Source organism: Cherax quadricarinatus, chromosome 6 (assembly GCF_038502225.1).
Source record: "Cherax quadricarinatus isolate ZL_2023a chromosome 6, ASM3850222v1, whole genome shotgun sequence".
In the NCBI taxonomy this organism is placed as follows: domain Eukaryota; kingdom Metazoa; phylum Arthropoda; class Malacostraca; order Decapoda; family Parastacidae; genus Cherax; species Cherax quadricarinatus.
In genome coordinates this window covers 9022227-9041803 of record NC_091297.1, presented here as the reverse complement: position 1 = coordinate 9041803, position 19577 = coordinate 9022227, and the positions used below count along the sequence as shown (strand labels likewise).

Sequence of the window (19577 nt, the reverse complement as noted above, 5' to 3'; positions counted from 1 at the left end):
CTCACCTATATGTGGCTGTACGGGTCGAATCACAGCTCCTGACCCCGAAGTTAATATAGAATTGACAGGGTAATTTTAATGTGATGTTTGAGCCGTGTGAAGGACGGAGAACATTTAACCTTCTGACCTTCATCAACCTTAAAAAGAATAAAAAAGTAAATCAGAGGAATATGACATATTTAGAATTAGTAGACAGGCAGCAGTAAGAAAAACAAACAAAAAAGTAGCCATTTTTCAGTTGCCACGGGACACAGTAGCCAGAGTTGTGTTATTTATTGGTGATTAAAATGATAACCAGGAGGCACTTTATCATTTCCTGCCACTGAATAATTCCACCGATAAAACGTGTTATGAGATAGCAATAAGAGGTAACGAGAGGCGAGAGACGACCAGTAGAGAAGAGAGCTTAAAAAATTGCACATATGCCAACCATTGTTGGGTTGATGGTTAGGAGGAGGAGGGTAGGAGGCGAGTAGTGCCGCTTGAGTCACGGAGAGGGAAGGTTGTCGCTTCTCTCCTCTCACCTCGTCTCCCTCGCGCGCTAACCCACTCATTCCCCCCTCACACAAACTAATATTTCCAGGTGAATACACCTCCCCCGACTTTCATGATGTGAGCCAAGATGCTGCTGGATGAGTGTGTACACAGAACGAGGGTTTAAATAGGCGGGCGTGATATTGTAGTGTTGGAGATAATATAAGACGATTTCTGGCGAGTGTCACCATGTTCTGGGAGAGGTGCAAGGCACTTGTGTTGTGTGTGGCACTGTTGGTGACCTCCACGGCAGCACAGCTGGGACTCTCAGACACGGTAGGTACCTCAACCCTCACCTGATTCCAATGACATTGTTGTCACATACGCACATGCAATCACAAATACACACACACACACACACACATGCACTCAAATTCACAAATACACACACATGCGCTCACACACATACACACAAGCACTCAAATTCACAAATACACACACATGCGCTCACAAATATACACGTGCACTCAATACACACATGCATGCACAAATACACATATTCATGCATATACACATACACAAATAAACATGTACTCACAAATGCATACACATGCACTTACAGGTATATGGATGTACTCGTACTTAGACTCATTTTCTCTTATGTGCTAATACGCATAAGCAAATATACTTTAATACACCAACGCACATGTACGCAGTGATACACATACGCACCTGGGTGATTACAGTGATAAGATAAATTCCCAGAATTGTCCTATATAAAGTTGATTTTGTGACAGACATTGTGCATATGTAAGAAACGTAACCTAGTCTAACGGAAGCGAACTTGAAATAACCTAAGGTAACTTAACCTTGCTCTGCCAGTGGTAGATATGGGACTGGCGCGCCTTTGTTTACATTCTGTTAGGCTTTGTTTACGTTCGTTGTGATTGGCCAGGAACGTTACACGCCGCAGTACTGACAGGTGATTGACCCTGACCCCCCCCCAAATAAATGCGTGACGTTTGCTAATCTCCCGAGGGGGGGAAGGGGTGTGACGGGACACGTTTGTATTTTATTTAAGAAAATAACGCGTGATTCTGGCAAGGGCTTGTTCTCCATTACTCAGCGCATGTACGCGCCGATGCACAAGCACAGGCGTGCGATAATACGCACGCTATGTACCTACTTGTATGTACTAATACATACGCACTAATTCACGTACACATGATACAGACATGTACAGACTAATGCACACATTTACATGTACGTACAAATACACACATACATGTACGCACAATTACATGCATGTACGCACTAATACCCACGCACATGCAGTTCACTCACGCACAAACACTCATAAATTTAAGCCCGTATATGCATACGCACATGTAATAATACGCGTATCACATGAACTAATACGCACGCGCACATGTAGGCACTGATACACATACAAATGTACGTTGTGATACAATATACACGCACACACGAGCACACACACACACACACACACACACACACACACACACACACACACACACACACACACACACACACACACACACACACACAAAACATTCTTGGCTGCTGACACTCCCAGTGTAATATGTTGTGGCTTTCATTTGCATTTTAAATTTGGTAAGCTCTTCATTCATTCATTACGACAACAGTATTTTGCCTGCAAACTTATATTAATCTCATTTTCTCTCTTAACGTTGTTCGTATCTTAAATTTCGTTAAAACTCTGTTCGTTACGTTTATTTTGGACGATTTCGTTCCCCGTGCATGTTTTTTTTGTACTCTTATGGTTATAGTTATCGCAATATTCTTAATAATTATCCTCTGTATGAGTTTAAGTCACAAAGTATGCAGTTACTCGCATTGTTCTTCCATTGTTGATGTTGTGATTGTTGTTTCTCAGACGTGAAGCAAGAATCTGGGCATCACTGATTTGTTCCCACCGAGTTGTTCTCATCGGGTTGTGCTTGCAGGGGTCTCCTCTCCTCGTCTGGCCCTTCCTGTCCTCATTTAACCTATCAAACCTACTCTTGAAACTGTGTATTAGAATTGTGTCTACCACTTCCTCATCTAGCTCCATTATTTACTACCCAGACACAAAGTATCTGCAAACATGTCTCTGGCTCATCTGTGGCACAGCTTCCAACTATGACCCATCTCGCCCCTGCTTGGCATTTCAAGAAGTTTCTCCTTATCTGCTGTCAGATCCTCCGAGAACCTTGTATACCGTAATTGTGTCTCCCATAGTCCTCTCGTCTAAAATCGTTTGGTGTAGTTCCTACTACAAACGTGTCTTTCCTTAAAATTTAACCCCCTCAGCTCAGGGACTACAGATGCTACATAGTCCAGGGTAGGCCTAACATTATGTCGTGCAAAGAATCCTAAGATATTATTTAGGTTTATTATGTGTGCTTCTGGCGATATGCTGGGTGTGATGTTGACTCCACAAGGTACAGTACTCGCTCCCATCATTTTCTTCATCTTCCTATCTGACACAGAAAGGACCCCAATGGAAATAAGTCATTCTAGCTGACTTTTTGGGGTTATCCTAGGTTTTCTACACATATGCTGCTATGTATGATAATCTATGTAACTGTATTTGTTGAAGATTGAGACACTTATGCAACATATGGGAATCTTTATTCAGGAAACGTTTCGCCACACAGTGGCTTCATCAGTCCAATACAAAGTAGAAAGACGTAAGGAGAGGAGGAGTTTGAGGTAATCAGTTCCTCAGCCTGGTGTCGATGTGTTCAGTCCATCAATCTTGTAGAATGTACAGCATAGGGCCGTAGACGTGGCTTATATACTGTAGTGAGGTGAGGTGAAGCAGGAGGAGGTGGGGTCATAGTGGTACCATCCACTAGTCGAAGTAGGTCTTCGTCCAAAGGTTGGACAAGTGTTGAAGAATTCTTTGTAACAAGATCCCATGATGTTGCAGTGTCTGACAGTTGTGATGAATGGTTTGTAAAACCGACAAGTTGAAGATTGAGACCTCAAACTCCTCCTCTCCTTACGTCTTTCTACTTTGTATTGGACTGATGAAGCCACTGTGTGGCGAAACATTTCCTGAATAAAGATTCCCATATGTTGCATAAGTGTCTCAATCTTCAACTTGTCGGTTTTTCAAACCATTCATCACAACTGTCAGACACTGCAACATCATGGGATCTTGTTACAAAGAATTCTTCAACACTTGTCCAACCTTTGGACAAAGACCTACTTCGACTAGTGGATGGTACCACTATGACCCCACCTCCTCCTGCTTCACCTCACCTCACTACAGTATATAAGCCACGTCTACGGCCCTATGCTTGATCCCCAGCCATGCTGACATCCGGGGAAATGAGGCGGCAGATGATGCAGCCAAGGCAGCAACAGACTATCCACATGTTGGGATTACTGTCCTAATCAGCCTACGACAGACCAAACTGGTGACTGCCAGAGCCATGAAACTTATGGGGGAGGTCTTAGGTGATACCACATCTCAACAGTGGTACCGAGCAGCGACTCAGGGAGAACACCCTCAATATGATAGAAACTGGTCCAGAGCGCAGTGTACCGCCATCCATCGGCTTCGTTTGGGCTTTCCCACAGCCAAGATGATGGTAGACAAGGCTGAGGAGGAGATGTGCCAGTACTGACAGCACGTTGTCCAGCGGCCCCTAACACACTATCTTCTGGAGTGCGAAGTTACTGAGACACTCCGCAGGCAACTAGGAGTGATATTCCCTCCCGAAGAGGACCCAGAGATGACTGCGGCCACACTAGTGTACCATGGAGTCAACGAACCAGACAAGCTGTTACCTGTGATAACGACATATCCTCCTCCTCGCTAGTGTCCACAGTTAGGAGTACATCTGGTGTTGTCGCTTATGAGATGCACCAGTTGAACTGACCAGAAGAGTGCTTGAGCAGCATATGTCGCATCATTGTAGAAACCTTTCTCCCTCGGGAGCCAGAGACGGGTCATCGCAAGATTGAGACCCGTGCCAGGACTACGGTCTTGGCGAACATTATACATACATACATACCTATGCTGTACATTCTACAAGATTGATGGACTGAACACATCGACTCCAGGCTGAGGGACTGATTACCTCAAACTCCTCCTCTCCTTACGTCTTTCTACTTTGTATTGAACTGATGAAGCCACTGTGTGGCGAAACGTTTCCTGAATAAAGATTCCCATATGTTGCATAAGTGTCTCAATCTTCAACTTGTCGGTTTTTCAAACCATTCATCACAACTGTCAGACACTGCAACATCATGGGATCTTGTTACAAAGAATTCTTCAACACTTGTCCAACCTTTGGACGAAGACCTACTTCGACTAGTGGATGGTACCACTATGACCTCACCTCCTCCTGCTTCACCTCACCTCACTACAGTATATAAGCCACGTCTACGGCCCTATGCTGTACATTCTACAAGATTGATGGACTGAACACATCGACACCAGGCTGAGGAACTGATTACCTCAAACTCCTCCTCTCCTTACGTCTTTCTACTTTGTATTGGACTGATGAAGCCACTGAGTGGCGAAACGTTTCCTGAATAAAGATTCCCATATGTTGCAAAAGTGTCTCAATCTTCAACTTGTCGGTTTTACAAACCATCACAACTGTATTTGTGTATACCTGAATAAACTTAGGTACTTATTAAACAGAAATGTAAACCATAGCAACCGTGTCTGCCTTAGCAGAAGATAACTAGAATTTGCACGAGTGTCATCCAATGAAGACGCTATAAATCTCCAGAATGATATAAACAAAGTCTTCCAGTGGGCCGCAGAAAATCTGAATTTTAATGAAGACAAATTTCAATTACTCCGTCATGGAGAACTTATGGAAATAAAAGGCAGGATTATAAAGCAGATTCTAACCACACAGAACTAAAAACTAACGTGAAAGATTTACAAGTGATAATGTAAGAGTCTCGCCTTCAAGGATCACAACAGTGTCATTATCACAGCTACAAGGAAAATGATAGGATTGCTAATGAGAACATTCAAAACAAGGGATGCCAAACCAATGATGATCCTCTTTAAGTCGCTTGTTCTCTCTAGGCTGGAATACTGCTGTACATTAACAGACCCATTCAAGGCAGGCAAAATTGCAGGTCTGGAGAATGTATAGAGAACCTTCGCTGAACGTATAAGTTTAGTCAGGCACCTTCATTACTGAGAACGTTTGAAGTCCCTTGACCTATACTCCTTGGAAGGCAGGCGAGAAAGATGTATCATAATTTGGACCTGGAAAATCCTAGAGGGACTGGTTCCAAATCTGCACACAGTAATCACTTCCTGCGAAAGAAAAAAAAATCGGCAGAGGGTGCAAAGCCTCCCAGTGAAAAAAAGGGGTGCCGGTGCCGTGAGTATAGTGTGTCAGGGGCCGAAGACTTCAACAGCCTCCCGGTATACGTAAAGGAGATTACAAATAGACCCCCATCTGTGTTGAAGAGGGAACTAAATAGATTCCTGAAGGCAGTACCGGACCAACCCGGCTGTGGTTCGTACGTTGGATTGAGTGCAGCCAACAGTAACAGCCACGGGAGGCCTGTTAATGAACGGGCCGCGGGAGCGTTGAACCCGTGAATATCTTCAGGTAGACTACAGGTAGTCCCTTCTCCCTAGGGGCGTGCTCATCTGTATGTGATTGCAGGTGTTAAGTCTGTGTGTGTGTGTGTGTACTCACCTAGTTGAGGTTGCAGGGGTCGAGTCCAAGCTCCTGGCCCCGCCTCTTCACTGGTCGCTACTAGGTCACTCCCTGAACCATGAGCTTTATCATACCTCTGCTTCAAGCTATGTATGGATCCTGCCTCCACTACATCGCTTCCCAAACTATTCCACTTCCTGACTACTCTGTGACTGAAGAAATACTTCCTAACATCCCTGCGATTCATCTGTGTCTTCAACTTCCAACTGTGTCCCCTTGTTGCTGTGTCCCATCTCTGGAACATCCTGTCTTTGTCCACCTTGTCAATTCCTCTCAGTATTTTGTAAGTCATTATCATGTCCCCCCTATCACTCCTGTCCTCCAGTGTCGTCAGGTTGATTTCCCTTAACCTCTCCTCGTAGGACATACCTCTTAGCTCTGGGACTAGTCTTGTTGCAAACCTTTGCACTTTCTCTAGTTTCTTTACATGTTTGGCTAGGTGTGGGTTCCAAACTGGTGCCGCATACTCCAATATGGGCCTAACGTACACGGTGTACAGGGTCCTGTGTGTGTGTGTGTGTGTGTGTGTGTGTGTGTGTGTGTGTTGGACCAGGATCGGGGTGATAACACTGTTGACAAGATAAATTTTATCTCTCGTCCACAATATATAATTTGTTTTGGTACAAAATTTTATTTACCTATAGTCATCTTGTGTGTGTATAGCTATCTGAAATTTTGGGGAGTTGTGCACCTGCTCCTGGGTCCGCCTGTTTTCATATCAGATATGGTGTTGCTCAGACATAGCTATTTTGATCTCTTACTTGTGGATTTACAATTTCCTAACGAATAGAACACACTGAAGAGCGGTAAACAATGTAAAATCTAATTTTATCAATGTAAAAAGTACAGTACCACAAGATACAGTCCTGGCACCGCTCCTCTTCCTCGGTCTCATAGCAGACAGATAACACAAACCACAGCTTTGTATCATCCTTTGTGGATGACAAAAAAAAATTAGCATGAAAGTCACGTGTGTGAAGGGCACGGAAAAACTACAAGTGGATATAAACAGTCTTTCAGTAGGCTGTAGAAAGTAAGTTGATGTTCAGTGGGGACAAATTCCAATTCCTCGGATATGAGAAACTGAAGAATCCAGGAAGGGACTGGTATACAAAAAAAAAAAAAGGAGGTCAGTTCATAGCACGAAAAGAATACGTAAAAAAACTAGATATAATAATGTCAGATGATCTGTCTTGTAAAGAAACAATAAAGCAAATGCTGCAAAGGACAGGAAAATAATTGAGTGGATAATGAGAACTTTCAAAACCAGAGAAATGATGAAGATTGAGACACTTATGCAGCATATGGGAATCTTTATTCAGGAAACGTTTCGCCACACAGTGGCTTCATCAGTCCAATACAAAGAGGAAGGCGTAAGGAGAGGAGGAGAATGAGGTAATCAGTCCCTCAACCTGGAGTCGATGTGTTCAGTCCATCAATCTTGTAGAATGTACAGCATAGGGCCGTAGACGTGGCTTATATACTGTAGTGAGGTGACGTGAAGCAGATGGAGGCGGGGTCATAGTGGTACCATCCACTAGTCGAAGTAGGTCTTCGTCCAAAGGTTGAACAAGTGTTGAAGAATTCTTTGTAAGAAGATCCCATGATGCTGCAGTGTCTGACAGTTGTGATGAATGGTTTGAAAAACCGACAAGTTGAAGATTGAGACACTTATGCAGCATATGGGAATCTTTATTCAGGAAACGTTTCCCCACACAGTGGCTTCATCAGTCCAATACAAAGAGGAAGGCGTCAGACACTGCAGCATCATGGGATCTTGTTACAAAGAATTCTTCAACACTTGTTCAACCTTTGGACGAAGACCTACTTCGACTAGTGGATGGTACCACTATGACCCCGCCTCCATCTGCTTCACGTCACCTCACTACAGTATATAAGCCACGTCTACGGCCCTATGCTGTACATTCTACAAGATTGATGGACTGAACACATCGACTCCAGGTTGAGGGACTGATTACCTCATTCTCCTCCTCTCCTTACGCCTTCCTCTTTGTATTGGACTGATGAAGCCACTGTGTGGCGAAACGTTTCCTGAATAAAGATTCCCATATGCTGCATAAGTGTCTCAATCTTCAACTTGTCGGTTTTTCAAACCATTCATCACAACTGTCAGACACTGCAGCATCATGGGATCTTGTTACAAAGAATTCTTCAACACTTGTTCAACCTTTGGACGAAGACCTACTTCGACTAGTGGATGGTACCACTATGACCCCGCCTCCATCTGCTTCACGTCACCTCACTACAGTATATAAGCCACGTCTACGGCCCTATGCTGTACATTCTACAAGATTGATGGACTGAACACATCGACTCCAGGTTGAGGGACTGATTACCTCATTCTCCTCCTCTCCTTACGCCTTCCTCTTTGTATTGGACTGATGAAGCCACTGTGTGGCGAAACGTTTCCTGAATAAAGATTCCCATATGCTGCATAAGTGTCTCAATCTTCAACTTGTCGGTTTTTCAAACCATTCATCACAGAGAAATGATGCCGGTGGTAACACTATTCAAATCACTTGTGGTCTTTTGCGTGGAGTACTGCTCAGTGTTGACAGCACTATCTTGACCTCTCAAGGTAAGATTCCGTGATGCCAGTGAGGGGCTCTTGATTTAAGGAATTGGACCTGTGCTCCTCTTTGGATTGAACCTGAATGCCTCTCATCCTCTCAGGCGCTGTATAACCCCTACGGATTTAGCGCTCCCTTAAAAATGTAGTAATAGCAGTGAGAATAATAATAGTGGCATTCAGAGCAGGCTACATAGCAGGGTTGGAAAAAATACAGAACCACAAAAGTGCTCAGATTATTGGGAATGTCTCAAATAACCGGAAGGTGAGAAAGATAAGCGAAACTATGCATGTGGACATTACTGGAGGACGTAGTCCCAAATCTGCACTTTACCATAACAACGTGCTGGAATAAGATATATAGGAGGAAATGCAAAATAGACCCGGTGAAAAGCAGGGGCGCCACGGACATAATACGAGAACACTGTATCAGCATTTGAGAGCCTAGAATTTTCATCCTGCTACTAGCAGAAATATTACTGGAACCAGTGTAGAGGTCTTCAAGAAGAAACTGGATATATTCCTCCACTGTGTTCCCCATCAATCAGGCTGTGATGTACATGCAGGCAATCAACAGGGAGGCGTGGCCTAGGGCTGGGCCGCGGGAGTAGAAGAATTTCAGGTCACAGGTAAATCACAGGTAGAGCGCCACTACTTAGACAAGTAACCAGTATCATTACAGCACATCACATGACCTCTTCAGCTAGAGTAAACAAGATGTGAGTTGAGCCGCCACGGAGAAGTTATTGCCTAACTTCTGATCTGACTGAGAGCGAGTGTTTCTTGACCTCAGTTCATCTGAACCTGAAGAGTTTATTCTGAACACACGCTTAAACACTATTGTTAAGTCGATCAGTTAGATATTTGAGGAATGAGACACTTGTGCGACATTTGGGAACGTTTTTTTACGTAATCAAGATTCCCAAATGCTGCATAAGTGTCTGTAGTGTTTTAGATCAAATAAAGTTTGGAACTGAGACAATAAAGTTTGACTCAGCAACGTTCATATTATCTTCATTCCAAACTTTAATTTATTTGAGGGGAAATTTAATATCAACACTAAATCGCGCCCAAGTCAATAAGTATCTCACTAAAAGAATTGATATTAGAATTTTAAGAAGAACAATGAAAGTCTGACTCAATTAGATTCACATCAATCTATGTCAGGTATTATTCGCTCATAGTCAGGTCAGGTGATACCTCCTCGTGGTGCTAATTATGAAGATGGTATACGGTACCGACAAGTACATGAGTAAGACACGTGTGCAGCAGGTGGGTATGTTTATTATTGAAACATTTCACCTGCACGGTAGGCTTCTTCAGTCAAATACAGAGAAGATAGATGTAATAGCCAGTTCAAGATGATGTGATCAGTCCATCAACCTTGAAGCAGTTTTTGGTGGTCAGTCCCTCAGTCTTGAGAAGAGCTCATCTCCATAGTCTGGAACCATGTGAAGCTGAGGCATGAGAATGTAGCTTTATATACTGCCGCAGCTTCTAAAGCAAATAGAATTCTAAATGAGGTTAGGCCTCGCGTAGTTCTAGTTACCATATTACAGAATGGACGTGAATGTGCCTGGAACTAGGTTGATTGCATGTATTACAAACCTTCCTTACGAAGAAAGGTTGAAGACACTGGTCTTGAACTATTTGGAAAGGCGTGAAATTAAGGGAGATGAATGAAGTGTACAAATGGAAAGCAATAATAAAGAAATAGTTAACCATGACAGGACTAGCAACAATGGATTAAAGTTGGAGGAATTTAAATTTAGATAGGCTATAGGGAAGTATTGGTTTGACAATAGAGTTGTGAACGTGTGGAACAAACTCCCAGGTAGTGCCTTTATAGGTTGGACGGGTATACGAGTGTGGGTGTGTGAGTTGGGCCCGCCTAGCATGGACCAATAGATCAGTAGATAAATGGTTTAGAAAACCGACACGTTGATAAAATTAGATTGATGGACTGATTACATAGACTCCAGGCTGAGGGACTAATTACCTGAAACTCCTGATCTTCGATCATTCTTCTTTGTGTTGGACTGATGAAGTCACTGTGGTGAAACATTTCCTCACTAAAGGTACCCAAGTGTTACACATGTGTTTATCACCAATAGATCTGCTGCAGTGTAAATCTCTGCACAAAATTGAACTTAAACCAGCAAATAATAGAGCCTACTAGACTGGAGAATAAACTGGACCTCATCTTCACTAACAATGATGATCTGATACGAAATGTCACCATATCAAAAACAATATACTCAGATCACAACATTATCGAGGTTCAGACATGTATGCGCGAAGCCCCAGACTGACAAAATGTGATCAGTCACGAGGGAGCATTCACCAAATTCAACTTCAATAACAAGAACATAAAGTGGGACCAAATAAACCAAGTTGTAAACGATATAAGCTGGGAAGATAACCTAAGTAACACCGACCTCAGCTTATGCTTAAAACATGTGGCACTGGATGTATGCTCAAGGCTTATTCCTTTAAGAAAAAGGAGGAGTGGATATAAAGTAGAAAGAGACAGGCGCTCCCTGTACAGGCGACGGAAAAGAATAACAGGGCGGCTAAAAGAGGCCAATATATCTGAAATGCGTAGGGAGACACTGGTCAGAGAAATAGCAAACATCGAACTAAAGCTAAAGGAATCTTATAGGAGTCAGGAATCGCGGGAAGAACTAAAAGCCATAAATGAAATCGAAAGAAACCCAAAGTATTTCTTTTCTTATGCCAAATCAAAGTCGAGAACAACGTCCAGTATTGGGCCCCTACTTAAACAAGATGGGTCCTACACAGATGACAGCAAGGAAATGAGTGAACTACTCAAGTCCCAATATGACTCAGTTTTTAGCAAGCCGCTAACCAGACAGAGTCGAAGATCTAAATGAATTTTTTATGAGAGCCACAGAATTTAGTAAACACAAGCCTATCTGACGTTATCCTGACGCCAAATGACTTCGAACAGGCGATAAATGACATGCCCATGCACTCTGCCCCAGGGCCAGACTCATGGAACTCCGTGTTCATCAAGAACTGCAAGAAGCCCCTATCACGTGCTTTTACCATGCTATGGAGAGGGAGCATGGACACGGGGGTCGTCCCACAGTTACTGAAAACAACAGACATAGCCCCACTCCACAAAGGGGGCAGTAAATCAATAGCAAAGAACAGACCGATAGCACTAACATCCCATATCATAAAAATCTTTGAAAGGGTTCTAAGAAGCAAGATCGCCACTCATCTAGATACCCATCAGTTACACAACCCAGGGCAACATGGGTTTAGAGCAGGTCGCTCCTGTCTGTCCCAACTACTGGATCACTACGACAAGGTCCTAGGTGCACTAGAAGACAAAAAAGAATGCAAATGTAATATACACAGACTTTGCAAAAGCCTTCGACAAGTGTGACCATGGCGTAATAGCGCACAAAATGCGTGCTAAAGGAATAACAAGAAAAGTTGGTAGATGGATCTATAATTTCCTAATAAATAGAACACAAAGAGTAGTAGTCAACAAAGCAAAGTCTGAGGCGGCTACAGTGAAAAGCTATGTTCTGCAAGGCACAGTACTCGCTCCCATCTTGTTTCTCATGCTCATATCTGACAGACAAGGGTGTCAGCCACAGCACCGTGTCTTCCTTTGCAGATGACACCCGAATCTGCATGACAGTGTCTTCCATTGCAGACACTGCAAGGCTCCAGGCGGACATCAACCAAATCTTTCAGTGGGCTGCAGAAAACAATATGAAGTTCAACGATGAGAAATTTCAATTAGTCCGATATGGTAAACATGAGGAAATTAAAACTTCAGAGTATAAAACAAATTCCAGCCATAAAATAGAGCGAAAAACTAACGTCGAAGACCTGGGAGTGATCATGTCGGAGGATCTCACCTTCAAGGTCCATAACATTGTATCAGTTGCATCTGCTAGAAAAATGACAGGATGGATAATGAGAACCTTCAAAACTAGGGATGCCAAGTGCATGTTGACACTCTTCAGGTCGCTTGTTCTATCTACTGGAATACTGCTGCACACTAACAGCACCTTTCAAGGCAAGTGAAATTGAAATTTCAAGGCAGGAGAACCCTCACGGCACGCATAACGGAGATAAAACACCTCAATTACTGGGAGCACTTGAAGTTCCTGAACCTGTACTCCCTGGAACACAGGCGGGAGAGATACATTATATACACATGGAAAATCCTAGAGGGACTAGTACCAAACTTGCACACGAAAATCACTCACTACGAAAGCAAAAGATGTTGCAGACGATGCAACATCCCCCCAATGTAAAGCAGGGGTGTCACTAGCACGTTGAGACAACACAGTGTCAGGGGCCCAAGACTGTTCAGCTGCCTCCCAGCATACATAAGGGTGATTATCAATAGACCCCTGGCTGTCTTCAAGCAGGAACTGGACAAGCACCTAAAGTCGGTACCTGACCAGCCGGGCTATGGTTCGTACGTTGGATTGCGTGCAGCCAGTAGTAACAGCCTGGTTGATCAGGCCGTGATCCACTATGAGGCCTAGTCACAGACAGGGGCCGCGGGGGCGTTGACCCTAGGAACTGTCTCCAGGTAAACTCCAGGTAAGGTTTGGAAAAAATCATATTAACATAACCTCTGTCTATTCGTCCTCCCTCATGATAATATTTAGTCAGGTTACCTCAGTCTTCACTGTTCAGGTACTCTCTCAGGCCCGTGTGATCTACACCACAAAAATTGTGGACTTTAAAGTTTTGTTTTTTTTCATCGTTCAGATAATTCCATGATATATCGAAAGAGATGGTGAACCAAAATTACTTCCCATTAACCTAGTAAATGTTAACCTCATTCCTGTTACTGACTACAGCCTCAGTTAGTGTCAGTCTTCTGTGTGACATTATGTTAGTCCCGAATGTGCTCACCTACTTGTACTCACCTATTTGTGGTTGCAGGGTTCGATTCACAGCCCCTGGCCCCGCCTCTTCGCTGGTCGCTACAAGGTCCACTCTCTCCCGGCTCCGAGAGCCTTATCGTACCTCTTAAGGCTATGTATTTATCTTGCCTCCATTACTACACTCTTCAGATTGTTCCACTTCCTGACAACTCTAAGGCTGAAGAAATAATTCCTAATATTCATATGACTCATCTAAGTTTTCAACCAGTGTGTGTGTGTGTGTGTGTGTGTGTGTGTGTGTGTGTGTGTGTGTGTGTGTGTACTCACCTAGTTGTACTCACCTAGTTGAGGTTGCGGGGGTCGAGTCCGAGCTCCTGGCCCCGCCTCTTCACTGATCGCTACTAGGTCACTCTCCCTGAGCCGTGAGCTTTATCATACCTCTGCTTAAAGCTATGTATGGATCCTGCCTCCACTACATCGCTTCCCAAACTATTCCACTTACTGACTACTCTGTGGCTGAAGAAATACTTCCTAACATCCCTGTGATTCATCTGTGTCTTCAGCTTCCAACTGTGTCCCCTTGTTACTGTGTCCAATCTCTGGAACATCCTGTCTTTGTCCACCTTGTCAATTCCTCTCAGTATTTTGTATGTCGTTATCATGTCCCCCCTATCTCTCCTGTCCTCCAGTGTCGTCAGGTTGATTTCCCTTAACCTCTCCTCGTAGGACATACCTCTTAGCTCTGGGACTAGTCTTGTTGCAAACCTTTGCACTTTCTCTAGTTTCTTCACGTGCTTGGCTAGGTGTGGGTTCCAAACTGGTGCCGCATACTCCAATATGGGCTTAACGTACACGGTGTACAGGGTCCTGAATGATTCCTTATTAAGATGTTGGAATGCTGTTCTGAGGTTTGCTAGGCGCCCATATGCTGCAGCAGTTATTTGGTTGATGTGCGCTTCAGGAGATGTGCCTGGTGTTATACTCACCCCAAGATCTTTTTCCTTGAGTGAGGTTTGTAGTCTCTGACCCCCTAGACTGTACTCCGTCTGCGGCCTTCTTTGCCCTTCCCCAATCTTCATGACTTTGCACTTGGTGGGATTGAACTCCAGGAGCCAATTGCTGGACCAGGTCTGCAGCCTGTCCAGATCCCTTTGTAGTTCTGCCTGGTCTTCGATCGAGTGAATTCTTCTCATCAACTTCACGTCATCTGCAAACAGGGACACCTCAGAGTCTATTCCTTCCGTCATGTCGTTCACAAATACCAGAAACAGCACTGGTCCTAGGATTGACCCCTGCGGGACCCCGCTGGTCACAGGTGCCCACTCTGACACCTCGCCACGTACCATGACTCGCTGCTGTCTTCCTGACAAGAATTCCCTGATCCATTGTAGTGCCTTCCCTGTTATCCCTGCTTGGTCCTCCAGTTTTTGCACCAATCTCTTGTGTGGAACTGTGTCAAACGCCTTCTTGCAGTCCAAGAAAATGCAATCCACCCACCCCTCTCTCTCTTGTCTTACTGCTGTCACCATGTCATAGAACTCAGTAGGTTTGTGACACAGGATTTCCCGTCCCTGAAACCATGTTGGCTGCTGTTGATGAGATCGTTCCTTTCTAGGTGTTCCACCACTCTTCTCCTGATAATCTTCTCCATGATTTTGCATACTATACATGTCAGTGACACTGGTCTGTAGTTTAATGCTTCATGTCTGTCTCCTTTTTTAAAGATTGGGACTACATTTGCTGTCTTCCATGCCTCAGGCAATCTCCCTGTTTCGATAGATGTATTGAATATTGTTGTTAGGGGTACACATAACGCCTCTGCTCCCTCTCTCAATACCCATGGGGAGATGTTATCTGGCCCCATTGCCTTTGAGGTATCTAGCTCACTCATAAGCCTCTTCACTTCTTCCTCGGTTGTGTGCACTGTGTCCAGCACTTGGTGGTGTGCCCCACCTCTCCGTCTTTCTGGAGTCCCTTCTGTCTCCTCTGTGAACACTTCTTTGAATCTCTTGTTGAGTTCTTCACATACTTCACGGTCATTTCTTGTTGTCTCTCCTCCTTCCTTCCTTAGCCTGATTACCTGGTCCTTGACTGTTGTTTTCCTCCTGATGTGGCTGTACAACAGTTTCGGGTCAGATTTGGCTTTCGCTGCTATGTCATTTTCATATTGTCTTTGGGCCTCCCTTCTTATCTGTGCATGTTCGTTTCTGGCTCTACGACTGTTCTCCTTATTCTCCTGGGTCCTTTGCCTTCTATATTTCTTCCATTCCCTAGCACACTTGGTTTTTTGCCTCCCTGCACCTTTGGGTAAACCATGGGCTCATCCTGGCTTTTTCATTATTCCTGTTACCCTTGGGTACAAACCTCTCCTCAGCCTCCTTGCATTTTGTTGTGTGTGTGTGTGTGTGTGTGTGTGTGTGTGTGTGTGTGTGTGTGTGTGTATATATATGTGTGTGTGTGTGTGTGTGTGTGTGTGTGCGCGCGCGTGTGTACTCGCCTAATTGTGGTTGCAGGGGTCGAGATTCAGCTCCTGGCCCCGCCTTTTCACTACTCGCTACTAGGTTCTCTCTCTGCTCCCTGAGCTTTGTCATACCTCGTCTTAAAACTATGTATGGTTCCTGCCTCCACTACATCACTTGCTAGACTATTCCACTTCCTGACAAGTATGAAGAAATACTTCCTAACATATCTGTGACTTGTCTGAGTCTTCAGCTTCCAATTGTGACCCCATGTTTCTGTGTCCCCTCTCTGGAACATTCTGTCTGTCCACCTTATCTATTCCACGCAGTATTTTGTATGTCGTTATCATGTCTCCCCTGACCCTCCTGTCCTCCAGTGTCGTCAGTCTGATTTCTCTCAACCTTTCTTCGTAGGACATATCCCTGAGCTCCGGGACTAACCTTGTTGCAAACTTTTGCACTTAATCTAATTTCTTGACGTGCTGGGCCAGGTGTGGGTTCCGGACTTATGCTGCATACTCCAGTATGGGTCTGACGTACACAGTGTACAGTCTCTTGAACGATTCCTTACTAAGGTATCGGAACACTATTCTTAGGTTTGCTAGGCGCCCATATGCTGCAGCAGTTATCTGGTTGATTTGTGCTTCCGGAAACGTGCTCGGTGTTGTGTGTATGTGAGGTATGGGCTCAAAATGGTTTTTACAGTTGAAAAAATAAGCGGAAAATGGTCTTTTCACACGGGTAAGGTGGACCAGTCACCCTTGAAAGATAGCAGAGTGAGACACCCACATCTTACCTGAGTCTGTGACCGGGTCCGCCATAGCCATACAAATGTCTCCTTAATAAGGAAGGAGCGATTTTTTTTTTACTCATCCTACGCTGCTCCAGCCCTCATCCTGGAGCAACTAGGACTGGACCGACTTGCACATTTTATTGTCGTTCTAGTACACATACACAAAGTAGGTTTTGGTTAGTTAATGTGAGTATGTGTAGTCACCTATATATGTGAAGAATTGAGACATGCAACGTATTTGAGTCTTTATTGAAGAAACGTTTCGCCAAACACATGTTGAATAAGTGTCTCAGTTCTTCAACTTGTCGGTTTTCAAAACCACTAATCACTCACTTATACGTGGTTGCATAATCTATATATTTTGCAAAAATCGCAAACGAATGATACAGGATGCAAAACAACCACGGGCGGAGTTGAACGATAGCTCTAGGCCCCGTTTGTGTTAAAATAAACGTATCAGGAGCTTGAAGTGTTGCAGAAAAAAGAGGGGGTCCGAGCAGATACGTTCAAAAAAAGCTTGCCTTTTTCGGCAAGAAGAGCGTTGCTGTTTAAACCAAAATTGCGAGCTTTACATATTCGGCACGACATATAATTATATTGCATTTTGTTCCTTGAATCTTTCAGACAACCTTCAACGTTTGGCCGGAATACTCAAAAAGTATTTTTTACTGTATCAAGATTTTTAAATAAACCTTGAATTTTGGGGTTTTTAAATCAGAGAAGATATACCAAGAAAGTTTTCTGTGATTGTAAAATATGCTTCTGGTATTTTTAAAAGATTTGTCAATGAATTTTTATGCATTTTAGATATGCAGTTTCATAAATTTTCATTTTTTCCTGTTTTAAGAACTAGTCTGCAACTGCGCAGAACTCTCAAGAACATAGTAGAATACAGAACGTTCAACTGTCATAATAATCTTTATTTACTACCAGTACATGTACAAGGTATATAGACCATCGACGAGCCTGGCCCATGGCCGGGCTCAGAGAGTAGCTGACATCAGTGACATACCACTATATAGAAAGCCTCTTATGCTGAGCATTTCCCGCAGATTAGGTCAGTTTTGTCCCAGGATGCGACCCACACCAGTCCACTAACACCCAGGTGCCTACTTTTAATGATGGGTGAACATGGACAACCGGTGTAAGGAAACACGCCCAGTGTATCTATCCTCGCCGGGAATTGAACCGGGACTCTCAGCGTGTGAAGGGAGAGTTTTAGCCACCAGACCATGAGGCACCATGAAGAATATTGTGTATATAAGAACAGTTATTAGTTTCCTGTTTACTTTGAATTTAAATTACTTTATTTCTTAAAAACATCAAAGAATGGCAGTGAGTTTGTTCAAAGTAACAGCAAACTTGAGGATCATTAAGACTTGCTAGCTTGAGGAATGTGTTAGTTTTTAACATTAAAATAATAGTTTCTCCTAAGTAAAGGTTGTGTCTTTCTTACTCTTAATAATCTGAGTTAACATTCCTGGATTTTTCTATCAATTATATAAATACCAACAGGAAATCAAAACGTCAAGAATTATTTTAATGTATTGAAGTATTGATACCTTATTTTTTGATATAATATATATATGTCGTGCCGAATAGGCAGAACTTGCGATCTTGGCTTAAATAGCAACGTTCATCTTGCCATATAGGGCAAATGAAAATTTGTGTATGCAATAATTTCGCCAAAATCATTCTGAACCTAACGAAAAAAATATATTTGATTGTGTTTGTTTGGTATTAAATTATTGTAAACGTAGTTAAAATATATTTAGTTGGGTTAGGCTAAAATAAATTGCTCTTGTTATAATAAGGTTAGATAAGTTTTCTAAGATTCTTTTGGTGCAAAATTAAAAATTTTTACATTAACATTAATGAAAAAAATATATCTTTAAACGTATAAGAGAAAATTTTAGAGAGGACTTAATTTTAAATGAGTTCTTGCTAATTGCCCAGTTTTACCTATTCGGCACGACATTATATATATATTTATATATATATATATATATATATAAATATATATATATATATATATATGTATATATATATATATATGTATATATATATATATATATGTATATATATATATATATATATGTATATATATATATATATATATGTCTATATATATATATATATATGTATATATATATATATATATATATATGTATATATATATATATATATATATATATGTATATATATATATATATGTATATATATATATATATATATATATATATATATATATATATATATATATATATATATATATATATATATATATATATATATATATATAAAGATGCACTGTTTGGGTTCCTCTAAGATTTAAGTAATGCAAGACATTACTTACATAAACTCGATATGATCTGTTTTAGTGAGTAATAAATATACAAATAAGTAAGACATTACAATACACAAATTCCATTAACACAGATATAGTATGTTAAATTAGACATGTTCAACACTTAGGTATCTTTAATGAGGAAACGTTTCGCCACACAGGCTTCATCAGTCCATACGTAGAAGAAACTTGAAGAACAGGAGGAGAATGAGGTAATCAGTCCCTCAACCTTGAGTCGATGTGTTCAGTCCATCAATCTTGAATAGATTGATGGACTGAACACATCGACTCCAGGT

General features: G+C 42.5%; 1 protein-coding gene across 10 annotated transcripts in view; it reads left to right on the top strand.

The window, feature by feature from the left end:
- Nucleotides 1-462: 462 nt before the first annotated feature.
- Nucleotides 463-19577, top strand: part of LOC128691929 (SPARC-related modular calcium-binding protein 1) — a 741978-nt gene continuing 722863 nt past the window's right edge. For all 10 annotated transcript variants that reach the window (XM_070080108.1, XM_070080089.1, XM_070080126.1 and 7 more), the window contains exon 1: nucleotides 463-810. In XM_070080108.1, the coding sequence (XP_069936209.1) occupies nucleotides 724-810 (87 nt within the window). In that variant the 5' untranslated portion in view covers nucleotides 463-723. The remainder of the gene's footprint in view (nucleotides 811-19577) is intronic.